At 29.3% G+C, this 23,125-nt stretch overlaps 1 protein-coding gene across 10 annotated transcripts in view; it reads left to right on the top strand.

Annotated features, from left to right (window-relative positions):
- The window catches only part of LOC117167741 (patronin), a 161,455-nt gene that overhangs the window by 19,716 nt on the left and 118,614 nt on the right, over window positions 1-23,125 (top strand). Inside the window, exons 1-2 of one of the 10 annotated variants that reach the window (XM_033353478.1) lie at window positions 11,569-11,658; window positions 11,767-12,009. The exons of 7 other annotated variants lie outside the window; for them this stretch is intronic. In XM_033353478.1, coding sequence (XP_033209369.1) covers window positions 11,902-12,009 — 108 coding nt within the window. In that variant the 5' untranslated portion in view covers window positions 11,569-11,658; window positions 11,767-11,901. Of the gene's footprint in view, window positions 1-11,568; window positions 12,010-23,125 lie in introns of those variants that run through there. 2 more of the 10 variants (XM_033353562.1, XM_033353400.1) reach the window with 2 other exon arrangements.

Below are 23,125 nucleotides of genomic sequence, written 5' to 3'. Positions count from 1 at the left end.
ATAGAGCTCCAAGGAGATTATGTTGAAAAATAAAAAAAAATTTACCCAAAAAAAATGGTTTTTATACTTCATTCTAAGGACTTATTGAACTACCCTCGTACCTGTAAGCTGAGCACAATAACATTATAAAATGTAGATTATTACGAAAGTTGCAATATCTACCTAAAAACATTGAAAAATTGGCTTCATCCTGGGCTCATTTTACATAGAATTTTGAGTGCATTCAACCTTTCAGAGAGAACAAATTTGAGCTCTGACATAATTGAAATTAAGAGAACTTCATCAGTCATTATGGATGGCCCATAACTAGAAAATTTTTGTATAAAAATGCAGATGTTTTAAATGAAGGAAAATTTCTTCAGATTTTGAGGAAAGAATGACTTCGAATAAAAATCTAACAAAGTGTCTGCATGAATCTTTTGCTTAGGCCAAGTAGATGCATTTTCTCACACATGGAAAAACACATGTGACTAAAAGTACACGAAAGGCTGAGATGTGTATAAACTCATTCGCACAGTATTAAAGTTTATGAAGGAGAAACTCACATATCGGTCGAACAGTGAACCTTCTTGCTCTGTAAGCCTCACATTTGTTATGTAACTCGGGTTTATGTGTTTACACCTACGCCCTAACTTAAGTCGAGTGCAGTCGATTTTGTCCTTCAAACAGAAATCGATTTGGGTGGGTGGGTCTCAGTCCTTCATAAATAAACTTGAAGAATAAGTGATAGGTATTAGATAAACCATAATTATTACAAATATAATTTTTAAATTAAAACACTAGACAAATAAAATGTATTATCAAACGAAATGTAAATCGTAGCACTTGAATGTGAAAGCCCTTAAATTGTAAACTAATTTTCCAATAGCAGATTCCTCTCACCTACATTTACCGACAGATCTATTCCTCAAGGGCTTGCAAATTAAATTTAAGGACCATTAAATATTTGCGAACGTAAAAATTTACTAAATCGTTTTAATTTGAAGTAGACAAAAGTTTGATAGCAATTAGGTTAGAGGGAATAAAAATGGAAGATCGTTCCAATCTGAATATCCTCCAAATTTGAAAGCATCCAAATTTTTAAACATCAATCTAAACAAAATACATATGTCTGAGATTTTTTTCTCCAGTAGTCGTTTCTTTATTTCTTTGTTTGTTTTAGTATATCAGTTTTTTAATAAATTTTCTTATTTTTCGAGTAAAGTTCTAAGGTTTTATTTTTCGAGTAATTGAAGTAAACCAAAATAAAATATATGTAATTGTGTGTAGATTTCTCACACTGATTTGACAAAAGTGGAATGACAAGCTTTTGTGGAACGTCAAAAATATGTCGTATAAGTCGAACTGCATTATGATAATAATCGGAACGAAAAGGAAGCTCAGTCGCAAAAAAAAAGGATTTTTATCGCCTCTGCGTTCTGGTTTTACGAATCCATAGTTTAATCCTAGGAAAAGGTTTAAATTTCTAAATGATTTGTTTTGAAATGTTGTCAATCGTAATTGAATTTCTACACAAACATAAGCCTAAAACAATATTAATTGTAATACGCACAGAATAAGAATGAAAAATTTAGAGTTTGAATGTCGCAAAAATTAAAACATCTAAATTCTAAATAATACAAAGGATAACGAATTAAACAAAATAAATTTTACTAAATAAATTATATAACTAAAATAATATAGTAATAAATTTTATTATAAATTGAGTAAAGTTGAAAGCTCTAATTAGGTATTTTAGGTTAGGTGGGAAATATCAAAGGTTTATACATGCGGAGGGCCAAGCAATAATACCAAATGCAAATGATGAAACTTTATTTTTATAACAACTTGGAAAAAAATGATTTTTCACCATAAGTGTATGCGGATCTTTTTCTTATTTTATAAATCTCTTTAATTAAATAATAAAATCGATAATTTGTTGTAATGAGTTTGGTATTTAATTGAAGAGCATTTGAAAAATGAAAAAAGAATATTCAAGTACACTTATTGTAAAAAATCATTATTTTTTCATAGTTGAAAAAATTAACGGATCTTCCCAGCTGTTGTGACAACTTGAAATACTTCACTTGTATGCCATAATGTCACGAAATTTAAATGTAAATTTTTTGATTCTTTCTAACTTGGCTTCTGTTAATTTGCGTACATAATTCATTTTTCAAATAGATCGCAATAATGCTTTTAAGCTTTCGCCTTTTCGATGACAAATTATAAAAAATCACACGAAAAAATTCCGAAGCATAAAAATTTCATAGACTAAATTTTATTTGAACTTATTGTGAAATCTGAGTATTTTAGACGTTTTGATTTTTCTAATTATTCATTTAAAATTACCTTTTCTTTAAACTTTTAAACGAGTTCGTCATGCGAGAACCTTAGAATCGATTAGTTCGTCATATGTAGTATGTACCGAGTCCGAACAACCGTAAGCGCATTCGCCTGATAAGGAAATGCGTAGGTTATCTGGATAAATGCAGCTGTTCCGGAAAAGCCTAGATTTCTTTTACGGAAGAGTATTCGATATCTGGCGCTAAACGAGTTCAGGATTTTAGGAGACCTTGAAACTCCTTCACAACCGTCCTTAACGATAAAACTCATGGTTATTTATTTTTATTTATATAAAATACGCATTTGAAGTTCGTTATTTATACTTGAAATATATTTCTCAAAGTAAATCCAGGCAAAATATAAATATAAATTAACATAATTTCATACTAAAAAATATCGGAATTCCAAAGCATCAAAACTTTAAATAATCATAATTTCTTTCACAAGATTTACGTACCTGAAATATAAATTTCGCGGTAGAATTGCATACAAATTCTAGGTTATGTTTAAGTGCTTGTTTTTTTTTTTTTTTTTAATAATGTGGCGCGAAATTTAAATTAAAAAATATATGATGGTGGCCGACTCGACTGAGGACAGAGATAAAAAATGAAATAATCAATTTAAAAAAAAACGGTTGACCCATTTCCTAAATGTTTTTAACTTTGTTAGAAAGGGAAGTTTCAGTTTCGTGGTTAACAATTCATGGCTTTTGAAACGTGGCTTCAAATTATGATAAAAAATATAATTTTCAGATTTTCACGCAAATGTAAATTCGTTTCCTTTCAAATAATTGTACATTTGAGGATTCCAATTTGGCAAGATACAGTTTTTCTAAATGTTTTTACAACTAGAATGTTTAATAAATAAATTCACATTAATAGAATACCTTAAACCTTTATTTTAATGAAATTACCTTAGAAAATTTGAGTGACTTGCGTTTCTTGGAATTAAAAAAAAATGCGTTCCAAATTTGCGGGGCATATAAATTTAACAATAAGCGAAAGTTAAGAGTACCGTTTGGAGTAGTAATAAATTTGACTGATATAAAAATGTCGATATGCCAAAAAATGTAAAGCTGTTCCCACAATGCATGCTGTGAACTTCGAGAGCGTCCAATTATCATTGTATGGCACTCAATGAATTATTACTCATTGAGGGAATTTCGAAATCTGGGTGCCCGGGGCACTGCGGTAGGTTCGCTTCTCTTGCGAAGAAGGAGCAACTTTCCTATGCGATAGTATCGAATATTCGATTTGACTCGCTTGGCCGATTATTTGCTCACTCCCATTATTTTCCCATCTTTGAGTACGTGCCATACAAGCAAGGAGCGGTACCCACAATACAAGCAAGATAAACGCGCAAATGGGCGTCTGTAAAACTATTCTCAGCAAGTGCAATGCACCACCTTAAGTAAAATACCATCGGTGAAAGTCACGTGGTCCAAACAAGCTTTCACGTCCATGGATTTTAAAAACATCGATGGTTCAGGCGATATCTTTCCGCCTCATTTAATTATTATATTTTTAATAATATATGGGCCAGTATACCGCAGACATATCAGAATGTGCAAGTGATCGTTCGATTTTAATTAAACTTGGCGAAATTATAGATTTATATAATAAGAAACGTTTCATACCCAAAGGATTGACAAATTTTTTTTAATCACGGGTGTTGCGCATTGTTGAATTTCGGCATCACATTTTTTTGAATTATCGATATTTCTAAAACCATACAATGAACTTTAATAGAACTTTAATGTATTATAGAAAAAAGTATGGGATTTAATATTATAATTCATAGATTTAACATAATTCCTAGATTTAGCGTAATTCATTTTGAACAAATTCAAAAAAATACCGTCTTTTGCACGAATTACATAAAAAACGGCTATTTTGAATTTTTTAAGGACATTTACTGGGCAGAATAAAAGGGGATTGCTTTGTCAAAATTAAAAGTTATTGCGTGCAAATTATTTCTTGAACATTCTTTAAGAGGCGACTATATTTTAATCTACAGAAAGATTGTAACAAGTACTCCTTTTTTTATTTTTTTCTAAAATCGAGCTTTTCCTGTTTAAAACCAAATGTTAACTTCAAAAACTCTGGGACGCGATTAATGTTGAAAAAATAGATTACGAAATTTTTGTCCGGAAACAAATAAAAAATAGGGGGGGGGGGGGGGTTCGATCACCAAAAATCGATGAGCGAATTTTTTTTTGGACCACTCCAGTGTCAGCTTCCGCAACCCGCTTCACTGTGGGGAAAGCGTGCGGACGGCGCACGGTCTCATTAAAATAACGATAAAGGGGCACCGTAACATTTTTTTGATTGAAAGGTGAAATTAAGGTGGAATAATAATGGAGTGATAAATAAAAAAAATTGAATTCAATGTCAAAATACAAAAAAAAATTTTCTAATTTCATAAGATGGAATTATATGTTTAGTTGTAGAATTAAAACAATGAGAGGTAGAAACTGAAAAGGTGATTGCAATTTTCGGATTTGAATTTTTGAAAGAAGCGGAAGTAGGTTTTTTTGAAAGCTCGAAATACGTGTAATATTTCGAGTGCTGATTTCCAGACGAAGGCGTGGACTGCGATAAGTATAGAAAACGAGAAAAGAGACTCTAAAACGTGCACGTGTTCCTTTGGTTTATTCTCTTCGTAAAACTAAAAGTAAATTCACCTTCCGGTGTCGAGATCTTGTTCCACTGATTCATGAAAATGACCAATTCAATAAACACATTGTAATATAATGCAATGAAAGTTTACAAATTATAGTCGAATTCGAAAGTAATATTGTAAATTTATTTCAATGAATAATCTCCAATTTACAAAATAATAATAGCTAGAATTTCTTGATTTAAGCATAACCCCTAATTTTATGTTTGAAAGTTTTACGAATTTAAATTGAATTACTTTTGGGTTAATATTTACTTTATAATTTAAACAATGTTATTTTTTACTTCGTGGGTTGTGTCTAGACTCTTTAGCATTTAAAATTTGGTGAAGATCTTAGTTTCTTAACTTTTTTTTATTTATTTTTGAATTTTTTTAAAGAATGACCTCTTGTCAAAATGATGGATATGTGGTGCCTGTCACCTGGGGGAAAGTGACCTTCCTTCCTACGCAATGAACAGCATTGCACTAACCACGTGCGTAAAAGGCAACCTACGCGCATCATTCTGATCTTGCATGTTGGTCCTGCAAAGTATTCATACATTCAAGAATAGAGATTCAAGAAGGTTGGGCAATATGGCACACTTTGAGTTCTACAATAATTATTGAACGTAATCGTTAATTAATTTCATTTCGTTTTTTTTCAATTATTTTTATATAAATCGTGTTCTTTTTCCGTTTTCAATATTTTGCAGAATTTGGGATAGAAGAATTGGTTCCTTAATTTTGAAAGCTTCCAATTGTAATTTAACAATTGAAATTGGAAAGTTACATTTTGGCGAAAAGTACATTTGTAAATATCCAAGACGAACATATGAAAGTAGATCGAATAAAGAAAAAATCCAAGTTAAATTTATACAAATTTCGAACAAAAAATGGTGATTTATTCCACGATCAACATGGTCTAATCTTGCAATTTTAGGTATTTCTACGCCTATCTGGCGCACATTAATTTGATCTTTAATATTTAGAACTTGGAGTATTTTCAAAATTATGAAGTTCATTATTTTTCATATTATATTTTATAATATTCATAAAATATTAAATTAAATTAAAATATCATAAAATATTTTCGATTTTTGATGTTTCTATATTTATATATCTTATAAATATAGGATTGTCAACAAAGGACTCCCATACGAAACTTATTGAAATGGGCTTTCGGTTGAATTGGACCAATGTCATTTATATGGGACAGAATACGTCAAGTGTTCCCACCTAAAATTAATTTTTTTTTTATCGGGTTTAAACTTCGCTGGAACATAATCCTAGTGGACCTACATTAATCCACCAAACCATAGGTGCCTTTATTAACCGGTTGTCAATATACAGGGGCCTGAAGTTTTCACTTTTTCACGCGTTTCTGCACCTTCACGTTAGTGTAACTTATTTTAGGATGATCCGATTGGACTTTTATTATAGTGTTTTGGAAAACTCGTTTCATGTACTTTAACACTATTATAACGATACATTTTGTTTTAATTTTGTATTTTATGTTTGAAAATCAAAATTGAAATTGATTTTTTGAAGAAAAAAAAACCAAATAAAAAAAATTCTATTTCAAAAAATAGCTCGGATACGAATACTGTCAGGTCTAATGTGCCCTAAAATTATATAAAATTTTGTTGAGATTTCAAAATGATCGTAAAAATCTAAATTTTACCAAGAAAAAATTTACGATCCACTTTTCCTTCTGCATGATTTCAAAAAGTATAAAAAAGCTATTTTTCGAAATAGAAACTTTTTTTAAATATGGTTTTTTCAAAAAATCAATTTCAATTTTGATTTTCAAACAAAAAAATTGGGATGATTTTGAACGTTTCGAAATTATAATGCTATCGAATTTTGGTATTCAAGTAGTTAATATCTATAAGATTTAAGATTTATTTTATAACTACAACTGACTTTTGGTTCAGTGAAGATCCAGTTAGGATAATTTTGAACCGAATTCTAGTTCGAAAGGCACAATTTACCAGATTTCGGTTGACGCTAGACCGCATTAAGGTAATTTTGAACCGAAATTCAATAAAAAATTATTTTGTTCAAAATAAATTGGATTTTAGTTGAAGTTGAGTATGGTTCCTTTGAAATGGTTTCAACCGAAAGGTGTGAATACCAAGTATGTTTTTTTTCCATCAAATGTAAAAAATCGAAACACCCAGTTTGTCTGGAAAACGAAATGAGATATGAATAAAGGTAAAGCAGCAAAATTATTAATTAAAAAAATGGCTACCAAAATACACTCCTAATAATTTTTAATCTCACTTTGTTTTCTTGAAAAATGTAATTTTTCGATTTTATTATAAATTGCTTTTTTGTATTTCTTGTTCTCGATATAATTATTTTGAGTAGAAAAGCTAGGAATGTACTGACAACCGCATATGTTTTATTTTTGTATTAAAACTTTTGGTCATAAACTGATAATATTTTAAAAATAAATAGATATCTTCAGATACTTGAAATAATACTATTTATCTGTTCTATTTTGTTTCCTGGTATAAAACTGCGAAAAACGAATTTTTACCTCTTAAAATAAAAAAATCGACTTTGTCCAGAAAACGAAGTGCGATAAGAAATGTTTAAGGAGGTACAGTAAAACGGAGAGATAGGGCCCCCAAAGTTTGTTCTTCGGAGATTTGACGTGGCGCAACGGGGATGATGTGAGAAGCATGGTGGGGGGGCTCACTCACACTTGACTGTTTACATTCGGCACTTACTCTAGGGTTTATTGCACTTTTTGTATTTGTATTATTTCGATTTTTTATTTTTTTATTTATTAAAAAGGGATTGTTTCAAAAAAAAATTTGGCGCGGATTTTTTTTATCAAAAAATAGTTTGTATTTCATCACAAATCCAAGCTCAAGAGAAACATTCTTGATATTCGCACTTTTAGGTTGAAGTCATTTTAACGAAATCGTGACCTAAGACTTTAAGATTGGATTACATTTTTACTTTGTATTTTAAACCGTCCTAATTGAAAATGTATCAATTTTAGCTAGTTGAGACCTTAAATTTTGGAATGTAAAAGATTTATTTAAATGATTTACATTTCAAATTGATCAGTTTTGTGTGTTCCAAATTCAAATAATTACAACTTTTAAGATTTTTAATATACAACTGTTCAATTTCAAACGTTTCAATTATCTATCTTGTTTAAACTGAACGAGATTTTTATTGAATTTGAACCGGGTTAAGTTAACTTCATTGAAAAGAACTTATTTTGGACAGAATGTCTATTCCTACCACTAATGATATGGGGAAAATGTGACATTCGTGCCACTATTGACACGCATTGGTCCCCCCTTTTCAACTCGCCTCATACTTGTCAAATAGTGGTACGAATATCCGCGTCCTATTTTAGAACCGACCGTCCGTTGGTTCAGTATGGACTGAGTTCAAAATTAAAATTATTTTGTTCCAAATAAATTGGATCTTAACTGAAATTGCGTAGACTTGGCTTGATTTCGTCCGAAAGAATGGGATTTATGTTTAGTTTGAAGAGGGCTAAGATGATTTTTTACCGAAGTCCAGTTGAAAATCATCTCGTTCAAAATGGACCGAATTTTTGCTTAAAATTATTTTTCTAACCTCATTATTTTCAAAATGAATAGTTAAGATTCGGAAACAGTTCTAAAAGATTTGGTTTAAAAACAAAACTGAATTCGATTAATTTGGTACAAATTCGTTCAATTTTGAACGATTGAAAGTTAAAACTGTTCTATTTTTCTTTATTTTGTAATTTGAAATATTAACAGGGTGACGACTTGATCCGGAAACCTGGAAGTGACCGGAAATTTATTTAAAACCCCAGGAATTTACTTTTGATCACAGTAAAATTCTTGTTTTCATCATTTGAATGATTTTGTTTAATTTAGAAAATTGATTTCTACTTGATCGCAGGGCATATAAGTGTTTTTATTAGGCAACGGATTTATTTACTTATTTGCGGTTTATGGATCTTAGATTTATCAGATTATCTCAATTCACTTAAATTATAATTTATTATTGTTCAAGAGTACTTATTTTTGTTGACATTAGTACTTGTTCTCATGCATCCAAAGAGTTTTGATTGAAAACACGAGAAATTACTGTTTTCTTTTTATCAATTAAAAATATTTAAAGAATGTAACGTTCCTTGAATCTAATTACGTACATTTTTAAATAAATCTATATTTTCTGCGAGAATTAAAAAAAAAACGTTCTAAGAAAGACATTTCTCAATTTTTTGCTTGTGACATTTTTGTCGCTGATTGAAGTTTGATAATCGAACTCATGATATTCCAAACATACAGAAACCATCATTTTCTCAATTTTTTTTGCAAAAATGGATTTATCACATTTTAATAGTTTTATTCATGTAGTTTTTACAGTAGAATTAGTATTTCAAAGAAGAATTGTTTCTGAATTGTAATACAACATTTTAATTAATCATTTATTTGAGAATTCATCCTTGGTTGTAAATATTTGTTAAAAGTCAGTTCTTTTAACTAAAAATTTAACTATTCCATTATAAAATTGACCTATTTTGCAGGAAATCCGATTTTGTATGTTAAGAATTAGATTTTTAACAGAGAATTTAAATATTCTATTTTTGTTTTAAAACTGACTTTTTTTATGAAAAATCAACTATTTAGTTTAAAAAATGAAATTTTTTATTTAAAAATCAAACTATTTGTTCGGAAATTTATTTACTTTGTAGAAAATTCTATTTTTTGTATAAAATTAATCTTTATGCTTGAAAATTTATCTTTTTGGTAAAAAATCAAGTATTCCAGTTGAAGATTTATCATTCTAGTTGAAAATTTATCAGTTTGGTTGAAAATTAATTTCTTTAACTGAAAATTATACTGTTTCATGCTTGATTGAAAATTGATCTATCCTAGTTCAGCATTCAACAGTTTGAATGCAAATTTGTCTTTTTTATTGAAAATTCAACTATATCGTTTGCAAATTCACATATTTTCTTTAAAAAAGCAATTCTTTTTTCAGAAAGTTTGGTTGAAAGTTAAACTCTTTTGTTAAATATTAATTTTTTTCTAAAGATTCATCATTGTAATGAAAATTCATTTCTTTGAATAAAAATTGAACTATTTAATTGAAAACTTGTTTTTTCTTTGGATGAAAAGGAATTTTTTAAACTGAAAATTCAACTATTATTCCAGTTGAATATTCCATAATTTTAGTTAAAAATTCATCTCTTTGGTTGAACATTCATTTATTGACTAAAAATACGACTATTAAATTTTTTGTTGCAAATGGAATTATTTAGTTGAAAATCCGTCTTTTTTGGTAGAAATTAATCTTCTTGGTTGAAAATTTATCTTTTTGGTTAAAATTTCAATTATTCTATTTAAAGCTTTATCATTTTAGTTGAAGAATCATCTGTCTACATTAAAATTCATCTATTCCAGTCATAAAATTTACATTTTTAGTTAAAATTGCATCACTTTGTTGGTTTTTTTGTGGAAATTACTTTTTTTTAACTTTAAATTTAACTTATTCCAAATAAATATTCCATAGTTTTAGTTAAAAATTCGTCTGTTGGTTGAACATGATTTTTAAAATTTTAAATTTACCTTGAAGTTTTAGTTGACAATTTATCTTCTTCTTAGTAAGAATTAAATTTTTTGTTATTGAAAATTCAACTATTTCAGTCGAAGATTCATTTATTTAGTAGAAAACTATCTTTTTGGTTTAAAATTTAACTATTCCAGTTGATGATTCATCATTTCATCATTTGGTGTGCCTTTAGATTTAAAATTTCCAAATTTCGACAGTCTTGATTGTACATTTTTCTGAATTAGTGTCTATCTTTAAATTTTGGAATTTTGCAAGGTATATTAATTTTAAGAGAATTTCCAATTTGTGATCATTTTGAATTTGGATTATTTAAACTTCGGATACTGGGGTCTCCAAGTTTTCCTATTTTGGATAATTGACAATTGATTATTAATCGTTGGAATATGGAAACCTACACAGTTATTTATCGAAATACTAATGTAATTGCCTATTTTAAATTTGAATAGGCGAGACAAAAAGAGTTAGTTATTCACATAAAGTTGGGAATCGATTCAAGATTCAAGGGTACGCGAACCTTCTTTAGAGCTTCGAGATCAGATCTTAGATCTTTTTCCCTAACAATGAGCTCTCCTTCCAACATCCATCCCAAGTTGGAATGCTCATTGCTGCTCAGTTCATATAGTTTCTCTCGCAGTCGGTTTTGTTCCTTCTCACCTTTCGCATCGTTCCTCATCGCCTTCTCAGATAATCGCCTTGAGTTCCTTCGTGTCGCGATTAGACGACATAAAAATGCGTCGTTTAGCAAAAACAAAATCTACTTTTATTATAATTTCATCCCAAAAATATATATCCTTATTTCCTTCTAAATAAAAAAAATTCCATTTTTATTCCATTTTTATTCCAAAATTGTGCAAAAATACTCCCAAAGACTTTGGCAATTATTTGAAAAGTAGTTGTCTATATAGAAATTGTTTTCCAATTTAAGCTAATCAGAATTTATTTTCATTTTCTTTGTTTATATTTTATTTTCATTATTAATCCAATAGTTTTGCTTTACTTCCTTTTAGTAATAAAAAATTTTTTTCTCCTTTTTTTGCATTGATCCAAGTCATCTTGTTGTGGGATTTGTCTTGACAAGTTAGTGGTCCTTGTGTTCATAATTTTCACAGTGTATTATGAATTACTTTCAAGCCTGTGATGATGAGTGTTATCAGTGAATGTCTTATCTTTTGTCTTTGAAAATAGTTTTCTGGGTGTTGAAGTGCGCTAAATGGCGACTCCGAATATAATAGAGGAAAGTGAGGAAACGTTATGAATATGTTCTACACAGGCAGTGTTTACGTGATTATATCGTAAATTACTAAAAGATATAATAATTCAATGACTGTAGAAGTCATGTTGGCACTGACAACTACTCATCGGCCAATCAGGCTGGAGATGGAAGACGTCAGGGATATGGTCAGAAATGCAACTGTCACTACTGTTTATGTGAGTTTTCATTTCCAGAAAACGTTATTTATAAAATAACCTAGAAAAAATTCGGTTGATTGTTTCCATTTTGTTTTAAAGTTTCGATTTTTAATTGACGTTTGCCAGATTTTTATATAGATGGTATAATGGGGATTTTGGAATAGAAAGTTGAAGTTTGTAGATTTGAGAGTCATACATATTTGGCAACATTTTAAGTCGCAAACTTCGACAAATTCATTTGAATCAACAGTAAACATACAAAGTCGAATTTTTAAATAACAAAATCGAAAGAACTCAAATCGAATATCTAAAGCGACCTACTTTTGGAGAATGAAAATGCCAAATTTAAAGATTCTGAGTTTGAAACTCGAAACTTTAAAGAATGAAAAATTAAAAGGATAAAAAATATGATCAATTCTATGTCAAATCATCTAAAGAATTTCAGCTATTGTTAGTAATTTTTATGAAAATTATGATATCCGTTGTTTGAAGTGTCGAAAGAAAAGCCCTAAATTAATTTTTGAACAAAAAAAACTTAGGAGATATATTCAAATTCTAGTCCTTTTTTCTTATACTTCCAAAACTTTAGTGATTTTAATTATATTGATGTCTATTTTCTTTTAAATTATTCGTAATAGGACGCAGTTTTGAAAAAATTGTTTTTTAACAACAAAATTTAAAAAACTTGTTTGATTAGATAGCTTTCAATGTCATTTACGTAAAAATCAAAATCGGATCTCCCTTAGCTTTCGAGAAATAATAAAAAATGAACGCCAAAATGATACACACAATGTGAAAAACCATGTAAACAATAGACGAAGAATGGCGTGCCCAGAGACTGAACTCCGAAGTCTTTATACGACTATAATATTCTTGTATTGTTCGTCTATTGTTTACATGGTTTTTCTCATCGCGTGTATCATTTTGGCGTACATTTTGTATTATTTATCGAAAACTAAGGGAGATCCCATTTTAATATTTAAAGGCCTTGTAGGGGACATTGTAAGCTATCTATATAAAAAAAAATAAAAAGTGTTTTTTTTTTCTTCAGAAATTCAGTTTCAAAATTACTTTTTGAAATTTTGTTTATCCAAAATTTTTTCAACTGCTTCCTATTGCGAATAATTTAAAAGAAAATATACCTTAATATCATTAAATTCTCCAAAGTTAAGGAAGTTTAAGAAAAAAGGACCAAAATTTTCAATTTTGAATATCTCCCAAGCTTTTTTATTTTTTCAAACATTATTTTAGGTCTTTTCTTTTAACACCTTTATGTTCAATCAAACTCAAAAGCTGCCTATCTTTAAGACGATTGATAAAATCGACAAAAAAAGATCTATTATTAATTTCTGTAAATCTTGATGGAGACTTTTAAGTACACTTCAGAAAAAAATAATTCAGGTTAAAATTGTTTATTTAACGCAAGTTATTGAAAGGTTGAGTTTTTCCTTTTTCTTTAGGGAAAAGTTACAAATTTTATTTAACCCTAATGATCGAGGTCTCATTTTATTTTTTGAAGGATTCTTTACACTTCTATTTGGGTGGGGTTAATTAAAATTTTAACTATGATTTTTTATAACAATAATAACTTTATGATTTCTCAATTAATTAAAAAAAAAATAAACCCAAATCGAAATTTAAAGAATCCTTCGAAGAATAAAAAAAGACCTCGATCATTAGGATTAAATAAAAATTGTAACTTTTCCCTAAAGAGAAAGGAAAAACTTAATCTTTCAATAACTAGCGTTAAATAAACAATTTTAACCTGACTTATTTTTTTCTGAGGGGTGCTTAGAAGCCTCCATCAATATTTACAGAAATTAATAATAGATCTTTTTTGTTGATTTTATCAACCATTTTAAAGAAAGGCAACTTTTGAAATTGACTGTACGTAGTGTGCATCCTCAAAGAACGGTTATTATCATTTTCATTAAAATTACTGACAATAGTTGAAATTCTTCAGATTATTTGACATGGAATTATTCAAGGCACTCAAATGTCAATTAGGAAAAATTATATCGAATCCTATAAAATTTGTACAGTCTTCATGAAAGAGCTCAAAATAATTGGCGCGAATTACATGAAGTCCTTGAACTCTTCTTAAATTCCATGAAATCTCACACAATTCTAACATTTTGAACTGTTTTTCTGTAAAAAAAAAACCCTGAAAATCCGGTTGAACATGAACTAAAATCTCGATTCAATTTTTGGACAGTTTCAACCTATAAATCTAGCACATGTAAATCAACGTAATTAGAACTGCATTTTTTTATAAACTAAGTTACTGGCATTTTGAGCCAAAATTCGATTGACTTTGAACAGAATGATACGTAACCCTCCGTTTACACACTTGTTTTTCCCACCTTCCGTTTACACACAAGGGACTTTGAAGTCCTATGCAGTTTTTGAACGGCTTCTGGCTTTCAAAAAATCGAGTAAAATTTAGGGTTATTTTTTTGGATGTCTACTACACGATCCGATTGTTGTTAGTGTCAATCGTTTAAAACTTTTTAAAATAAAAATGGAAATTTGCGAAAAATATAGACAAAAATCGATACTTGTTAAAAATTCATAATTTTGCATCAAGTCAATTTTTTTAATTCGTTGCAGGTTTTTAAAGCTTAGATTATGACCGTAAAAAAATATGGGCCTATTGGCGGCAGCTTCGAAAAGTTGATTTATTTGAATACCTGAAAAATGAGAATATTTTACAGTGATTCATGCAGGTAATTCCATAGAAAAAGCAGGATATTCAATGTTAATACATATTTATTGTACAAAAATAGTCCAGAATTACAGGAAAACTTTATGTTGCTCATTTAAATTCTAGAAAATTTGAAATAAAGAAAAACAATTAATGTTCACTAGCTTGTGAAAACACACACGTATTTTACTAATAGGGACTTTTATGTCCTTTCACCTCGCACCGCTCAAAGGTCAACTGACGAACTGAAGCGCCACTCACAGGACCCGTACCCTATTACTACCTAGTTTTTTTAGAGGAGGGAACCGAGCTCTTATATTTTTCCAAAGACAAGATACTCCAGTTTGAAAAATCGTTTGTGCCTTAAAATCCCCTGTGTGCAAACGGAGGCTTAAATGAAGTATAATTTTTGCATTAAAAAGTGTAAATAGGATACTTATCAATTTAAATCGTTTGTGTTTAATTTCGTTTGAAAGAACCAAATTTTAGTTGAAGTTGAATCGGGTTTGTAGCATTTTAAATATTTCAATTTTGAAATTTTGAAATAGTTAAAAATACTTCGTATTTTTTATTCCAAATTCAGTTAAAAAACTGAAGTTCAGTTTGACCTGCATACAAAATAAATATACAGTGGAACTTGGTATCTTAAGTGACTCATGTGTGGATTATTTGGAACCAAAATCAATCCTTAAAACTTGATTTTGCTCAAAATAACCGGATTTTGGTTTAAGTTGAACTGGGCTATGGTAATTTTAACAGAAATCCAGTTGAATAGGTTTCGTTTAACACGAACCATTATTTTTGGTTTAAACCCAAAACTTAGTTAAAAATAATTTTGGACAAAACTAACTGATTTTCATGTTGATTTTATCACATTTTTAATTTCAAAAGAACGGGATTCATATGCAATTCAAACCGATTAAGGGGCCATCCATAAATTATGTTACGTAATCTTTGGATTGGCCTTTATTTTAATTTTGAATCAAATTATAATAAAAAAATTAATAAAATCAATATTAAAATGACATTCATAAAATCCTGATTTCATTATAGAGACCGTGATATTATTTCGAATTGAACCGGTTCAGGACAATTTCGAATCGAAGTCCTGTTCAAAATGAATTTGTTTAAGATGAACCAGATTTTTGTTGAATTTGAGCAGAATTTCGTTTTAAACAATAGGATTCTTATTCAAGATGTACCGGATTGAAGACAATTTCTACTGAAATACAGGTTAAAATCATTGTGTTTAAACTGAACTGGGTATTGTTCCAAACTGAACCAGGTTAGCGTTATTTTCATCTGAAATTGGATTCATTTGGAGTTACATCATTTGACCGGATTCCGGTTAATAATTATAATAAAGTTGCATCCCAATATCTGGTTCATTTAAGACGGAAGTTCAGTAACAATTAAGAAATAAATTGCTACAACCTTTTAAAATCCAATGTTTGTGAAATTTTTGCGAAATGTCATGAGAACACGCATACATAAAATTGCATAACGTCACAGGAATTCTCAAAAAATCCAGATTTCATTAAACTTAATATGTATATTAAACCCACCAATAAATCTCAGTGAAAACGGATCTAGTATTCTTTTTAAAAAATGCATATAATAAGTCGGTAGGTGGACGTCGTTCTTCAATCCCACGCAATGTCATGGCAATCCCTTCGATTATATCGAAAGATATCTACTACGGAGATACAGTTTAAAATCTGTATCTTCTAACATATAGTGAGAAACTTAATATGATATTGTGATCTATATATCAAGGCGGATTGTTAAATATTGAATTGAGGGGAATCTAATGCATAATTCGCGTCTGAAAGCATACGTGTGCTTCACGTGAACGCTCTAACATGTGTGATTAACCTACTAATTAGTTGTGCAACGGCTTTGGCTGCCAAGCCGCCTCCAATGCCTTCATCGTATCGCCACGCTTAACTTTATAATATTACTTGCAACGACGAGACGCTTTAGTCTATAAGTTAAGCTACTAAGCACTATACTAAAAGTACTAAGGAATCGCGAACCGAGACGCTACCAGAGCCATTCACATACATTTTTTCAAGCGGAAATTAAAGGCAAGACTGCTGACGTAGATCTACTCTAGATTCAAAATAAATTGCTATTTTTAAACCAGTTTGCATTTAAAGTTGTAAAAATGTTGGAAATCTTCTGAATTTTGATGCCACAAGGACTTAGAGATTTGAGGTTATGTTTAAGAGTGGCCTTACGATATAGTAGCGCGAAATTCAAATTGCAACTTTTTCTTTTCAGGCCTAAATGTTACGAGCAGTATTTTAAAAATAAATATCAATAAAATAATTTTAAATCTTATATTATTACCTTGAAGTTGGAACAAGCAAGAATACTTGAATACTTTTAATTTCAAAATAAGAAAATTTCGGAAACATTTAAAGACTGTTATTAAAAATGTGAAAGACCTTATCATTTTTCGAATTAAAAAAATAATCAAGCTTTTTACGCATTTTTTCAAGTATAAAAATAGTCTTTAATCTAGATCTCCTTTGTTGATGCAAAATTCGTGTTTTATCACGAGGTTAACAGCCTGTAAAATATTGCTCAATATTTTAGTGAAAGCTTTTTTTTGCCATTTGAAACACGCTGAATTTCGCAAACGAAAGTCTTTGTTTCCTTCTTGGACAATTTTTTCAATTTGTGGACCACATATCCTGAAAAGTATTTAAGTATTGTTAAATCTCATGAAAATCTTCCAATTTATTTTAAATTACATGAAATCCCTTCCATTTTTCTCAACGTTTTCTAATTACTTTCAGTGAAAAATTTGGAGTTTTTAACGCAAAAAAATCAAGTTCGCATGTATAAGCAATTAACATTGTTCATCCGATTAACAATTTTGATGTAATTTTTTTTGTCATCCGAACCTGATTTTTTCCAAAAGGACAGAGTTGGTTCATATTCGAAACAAAATTAATCATTAAAACCTGATTATGTTTACAATGAATCGGATTTGGGTGACCGTCAGTATAATTTTCAAAAAAGCCTGACTTTATTCAAAGTAAATCGTGTTAGGATAATTATCAAACAAAATCCAATTAAAAATGGTTTTAAGTTGAGCCAACTTGGGTAAGCTTTAACTTAAAATCCAGTTTGACATAAATTGGATTTAGGTTAAAAATGCCCTTCATAATAAAACATTTATATCGTTTAAAGCCAATAGGATTTAAAAAATTTTGAATCCAGATGGAGCAACTTAAAACCAAAATTTAGTTTAAATTGATTTCGGATAAAATGATTCGAATGTAGGTTCTAAATAAATTTAATATAAACCTATATAATATAAAATTTAATATAAACGTCCATATTGAACCTCCTTGGTTCAAGTTGAATAAAATAATTATAAAATGCATCAATTTCATTTTCGCTATTTTCTTTTTAAAAATTTAATAAATTTAGCTTTTTAGTTGATTATTAATTAAAGGATCCCGACAAAATACATTGGAAAATGGCTTATGGTTGTTAATACTGATACTTGTTTATTTGGTAGTTTATGAAACTAGAAGAAATTTCCCAAAAGGATTTGGACTAGTCTTTTTGTTTTGGGTTCCTTTAAATATTTGTTTAATTCTCTAAATTAAAAATGCTGATGTTGATAAATGTTTTTAAATTTGAAGGCTTTTTATTTTTTATGTATCTTGAAGAATAAATGAAGAACTAAATTTCGTTCGATAATAATTGAAGTGCTAAAGTTTTGAAAAACACATATTTTTTAAATTTTAATAATGTGTATATTAATAGTTTAAGATGTTCTATTAAAATCTAACACCTATAATTTGCATCGTCCTATAGGTTTACTGAATCGGCGACCTGGCGCGAGGAATGCTCGGCTTATTAACTTTATTATTTAGTCTTGAAACTACTCTTTGAATACAAAAAACAGAGCAGATTGCGAATGAAAATAAAATGACATCTTTAAAATATTTAATAAAAAGTAGAATTTCGCTTCTGAAAGATGTAGAAAATCCTTTGGCTCCAAAATATCAAATGAATAAATGAAGTTTCTCAAAAAATAATGCATAGATTTTTATTTATGATAGAAAACTATTATCATAAAAATCTTAAATATATATAATTTTTATTATTATTTTTAAACGGGGATTTTACAACAACAAAAAACGAGTAATATCATACAAATTTCGGATATATATTCTGTATTTTGAAGACCGGAAGCCACCTGTTGAACGAATTACGGAGTGACCTAAAAATAGTTAATCGAAGGTAAAGAACTGAGTGGCTATTTTTATCTTGAGAAACAAGATCTATGGAGACCACTCCTGTGTTTACGTGTGCTTACTGCTCAGTTCCACCATTCAGCGCGGAAGAATATTTTTCATTTTTAAAATTTTATTTACATATTTAATTTCTAGCATAAATAGTAAAGTTGGAATCAGCGCTGAACGAAAGCCACTAAATTCTAGGCTTCTATAATCAAAGACAAATAAACGGAAATTTAATAACATTAAAAATTCATGTCCACGCAAAACAGCTGAGATTTCAAATATTTAACTTTGGAATTTTTACATTCTAAGATAGGTTGAACCAATTTGGAGAAAATGAAATTTTTTTATTATTCAAATTTCTTTTAAAACTTCTGTAAACAAATGTTTTTGAAGTTGATACCTGGGATGAGGTACTTGAGGTAAATGAGTCCTATAGCTGTAGTAACTTACCCATCTAATATAGATAAATGTCTTCTAATTCTTCAAAAATGGTGAAAACTCTCAAAATTGACAAATTCTAATTTTCAAGCATTAAAATTCATTTTTTCGGCATAGGCATAATAAAGTCGCTTTTCGACACCTTCCTTCGTTTCATACTCACTGTCGCTTTGACGTTTAATTTAAAAAAAATGGTTACGAATAGCGATTGAACCAACGCAAAGTAATAATATAGCAAAAATTATTGATAATTTATTATATTTATCCAGATTATCCAGATTTATAGAATTACCAAATATTTCAGAAAATGTCAAAATTACCGGAAATTACAAAAAAATTACAAAAATTTATATAATTTTTGGCTTTCAAAAAGTTTGTTTTTATTTTTCATTTGTGTTATATCAATGTCGGAAAAAATATTATATGTAATGCACGCCTAAAACTGTATTGGTCTTAAGTGATATTTGTGAAAGGAGTAGTCCTGTGCCTGTGGCTCACCTTCAGCTTCGTCTTCGGCTCGCCTTCAGGTCCGTCTGCGGCTCGCCTACGTCTCACCGACTGCTACTGCTGAAAATATCCTCCTTGTCTAAAAAATCCAGTTTCACGTGTTTGCCTCATAAGCTACTATTAAAAACTAGTGTTTTAAGTGAAACATATAATAAAAAATTCATTATTTTGCTAAATTTCCCACATTCTATAAAATTAAATTTCTATCATACACAATCTATAAAGGAAAGCACCGGCGCGGCTGTAGAATTTCATTCATAATCTTGCAACCTCATTATGCGAATTGGATACACTAGCTACTGGTTACACTGTCGAGTGTATGTATATTCTACGCGAGCAGCTATAATAATAAAGTATCCGGAATGTATTTCAAGTGACTTTTCTCTGCACATTATGTAAATTTTTATTAGAATTATTATTATTATTATTATTATTATCGAAATAAACTACTGCACTTGTATAACTTACATTTCCTGGGTGTAAGCGTGAAGCTCTGGATCCAATTAAACCTGTGGATATTGCAAGAGTGTGGAAATAAGGTACAGACAAGGATAGATAATTGATCATCAATTTCCTAATCTAAATTCTTTAGAATATTACAAACAAAATTTAAAATTTTCGAACAGAAGAATTGTAGACTAAAAAGGCTCTTCATTTTTCATTAAAATTATAAAGATGATTAATTTCAAGATTTTCGAGTTTGAAAAATTGAAAGCATTGTATATTTGATAGATATCTTCAATTTTCACAATGTAGAAATTGTGTAGAAGTATTTTATAAAAATTTGTACAGTGTCTCGTCATGCCGAAATTTGGGGTGAGTTGTTAAATACACATTTTCCATCCTTCCAGCTTTTTCCATTTTTCGAGACTTGAATGCTTTTCAAATTTTGAGGGCTTGGAATTTAAAACTTTTCCAGTTCATCGATGATTTTTTCTAAAATGTTTAGAAGTATGCATTTAGATGTTTCGACTTTTTACATTCTCGTTCATGAGGGTATAATGTAATCCTCCAAATTTTCGATCTCTGGTTTTAACGGATCTTTAGGTTTTGGCACTCACAGAATCCGAAAATCATACAATTTTGTCGGTTTCTGTCTGTATGTCTGTATGTGTGGTTACCTGAATGTGTAGCCAAGCTAACTTTTTAAGGATTTGTCCATTTCACTGAGCCTTTGATACACTGTTTAAGGTTCCCAAAATGAAGGTTAAGTTCGTTAAGCAGATATTCCCAACCAAAATTTAAAAATGTAGGACATTTTCAAAATTTGAAAAATTTTTTTTATTTAAATTTTAGAAATTTATGGCAAAATTTCTTATAGATGCGTAGAAGACTTGCAAATTATCCAAATAAAATTTTCAATTTCAATGAAAATTAGAAAAATTATATAATTTTGCAAATATTCAGAAAAATAGAAAAAAAAACATTTTTCTGGTAGATTAGGAAATTTCATTTGAACTCTTTACTAGCTATCATATGTATTTAGAAACTATCTCGGTTACATTTTTCGATTAGACAAAAATTCAAAAAGTTAGAGCTATTTTAAAATTTGAAGAAAAAATTTTTTATGATTTTTAATATTATTTGAACAAATTTTTTGGTACACGTCAAAAAGAATTGAAAATTATCCTTATGAGATTTTTAAATTCGAGAAAAATTAAAAAAGTACATCCTTTTCAACATTTTGAAAAATTTCAAAAAAAGACAAAATATTTTTTTTAATAGGTTAAGAAATATCAATCCAAATTTTAAAAATATGTGCGATTTTTGTTTTTAAGAGATCCGTAAGTTTGAAGCGTTGTTTTTAGTATATTTGAACAACATTTACTAATTATCTTGTTGAAGTCTTTCAATTGGACACAAATTATGGAGCGCGAAGCGCGAGTTTCGTAATGAGAATGTAATCGTCAACACCGTAGGTGCTTCGAGAACCTTCTTTAAAAATAAATCGAAAAAAATGTAGTTGTAATTTATGGCTGTAATTCCTTAGAAGTTAAATCACAGTTTTCATTTGATATTTGAAAAAATATGGTTAAAGTATACGCATAAAACGTACGAAAACGAGCGCAAAGCGCGAGAGCGTACCCGCGCGCCTTAGACGCGCTCAAACTTCGCGTGAGGTGCTGCGCGCAATGAGAATGTGCCCGCGTGGGGAGCATATTTTTTTATCTTCAGGCTTTGAGAACTTCGAAAAAAATGTCCCAATGATTTTTTATTTTGGAATTTTGGGAATATATATAAATTGGGTACCTATTATTTTAGAATCTTTTCAAATTTCAAAGCTCTAAAAATTACTAGTGTCCAAATTCAGATGGATTTATTGATATCAGATATTTTTGAATTTAGAGTATTTTCTAATTTTCAAAATTTATCATCAAAATCAAAACGAAAAAATATCAATTGGCAAAATAATTTAAAATATATTCTTTCGATTTTGACGTTAAATTTAATGTGATGTGTTTTCAATTGCCGATGTTTACACATGATTAAAAAAAAATGTAGATCCTTTATGGGAAACCTTGGATTTTTCATCTTCCAAAAGTACAAACTTTCTGAATTTTAATTCAATGATATAAAGCAAACTATTTCATACCTTAGCTTTGGTAATCTTACTTACGTTACTTAATCAAATTCCTTCCGTCCCTACAAATAAAAAGAATAAAATAAGAAAAACCTAGTTTATTAATGATATCTGCGTTAATTGATACGTAAGAAAATGGGATGTTTGACCGCGGAAAGGAACAATCCCGCGTTAACAGTTAACGCGATCGGCGGTGCGTGCATCGCGATCCAGATACGAAACAGTGCGAGTTTCTTGAACACGAGCTTAACTCTTCCTACAGTTGGCAATAGTACACTCCAGACTCCTCTTCAAGTACCTTGTTTCCTCACAAATCTAGTTTTTTTTATTTCCCATTTGCACCATTTCATACCAAGTTAATTAATCATTAAAATGGATAAAAAGACAAAATGAAAATGTATCAAATTTGAGTATGGAAATCTTGAAGTTCGGGATGCATAGAAAATATGAAAATCGATTGACCATCGTGATGTAGATTCAAGTGCATTGTGTGTTACCATCGTCATAAGATCTCTCTGCTTCTGGATGATTTGGATACTTAAAGTAGTTTTGGTGAGAACTTTTTTTGCGATTTTTAGTTCTTTTTTCATTCTTGAGTGTTTTTGGTAATTTTGATCATTTTTTTGTGGTAAATTT

The sequence above is a fragment of the Belonocnema kinseyi genome, chromosome 1, assembly GCF_010883055.1.
Source record: "Belonocnema kinseyi isolate 2016_QV_RU_SX_M_011 chromosome 1, B_treatae_v1, whole genome shotgun sequence".
In the NCBI taxonomy this organism is placed as follows: domain Eukaryota; kingdom Metazoa; phylum Arthropoda; class Insecta; order Hymenoptera; family Cynipidae; genus Belonocnema; species Belonocnema kinseyi.
The sequence above is the reverse complement of the archived record's forward strand: the minus strand, read 5'-3'. Positions and strand labels throughout refer to the sequence as shown.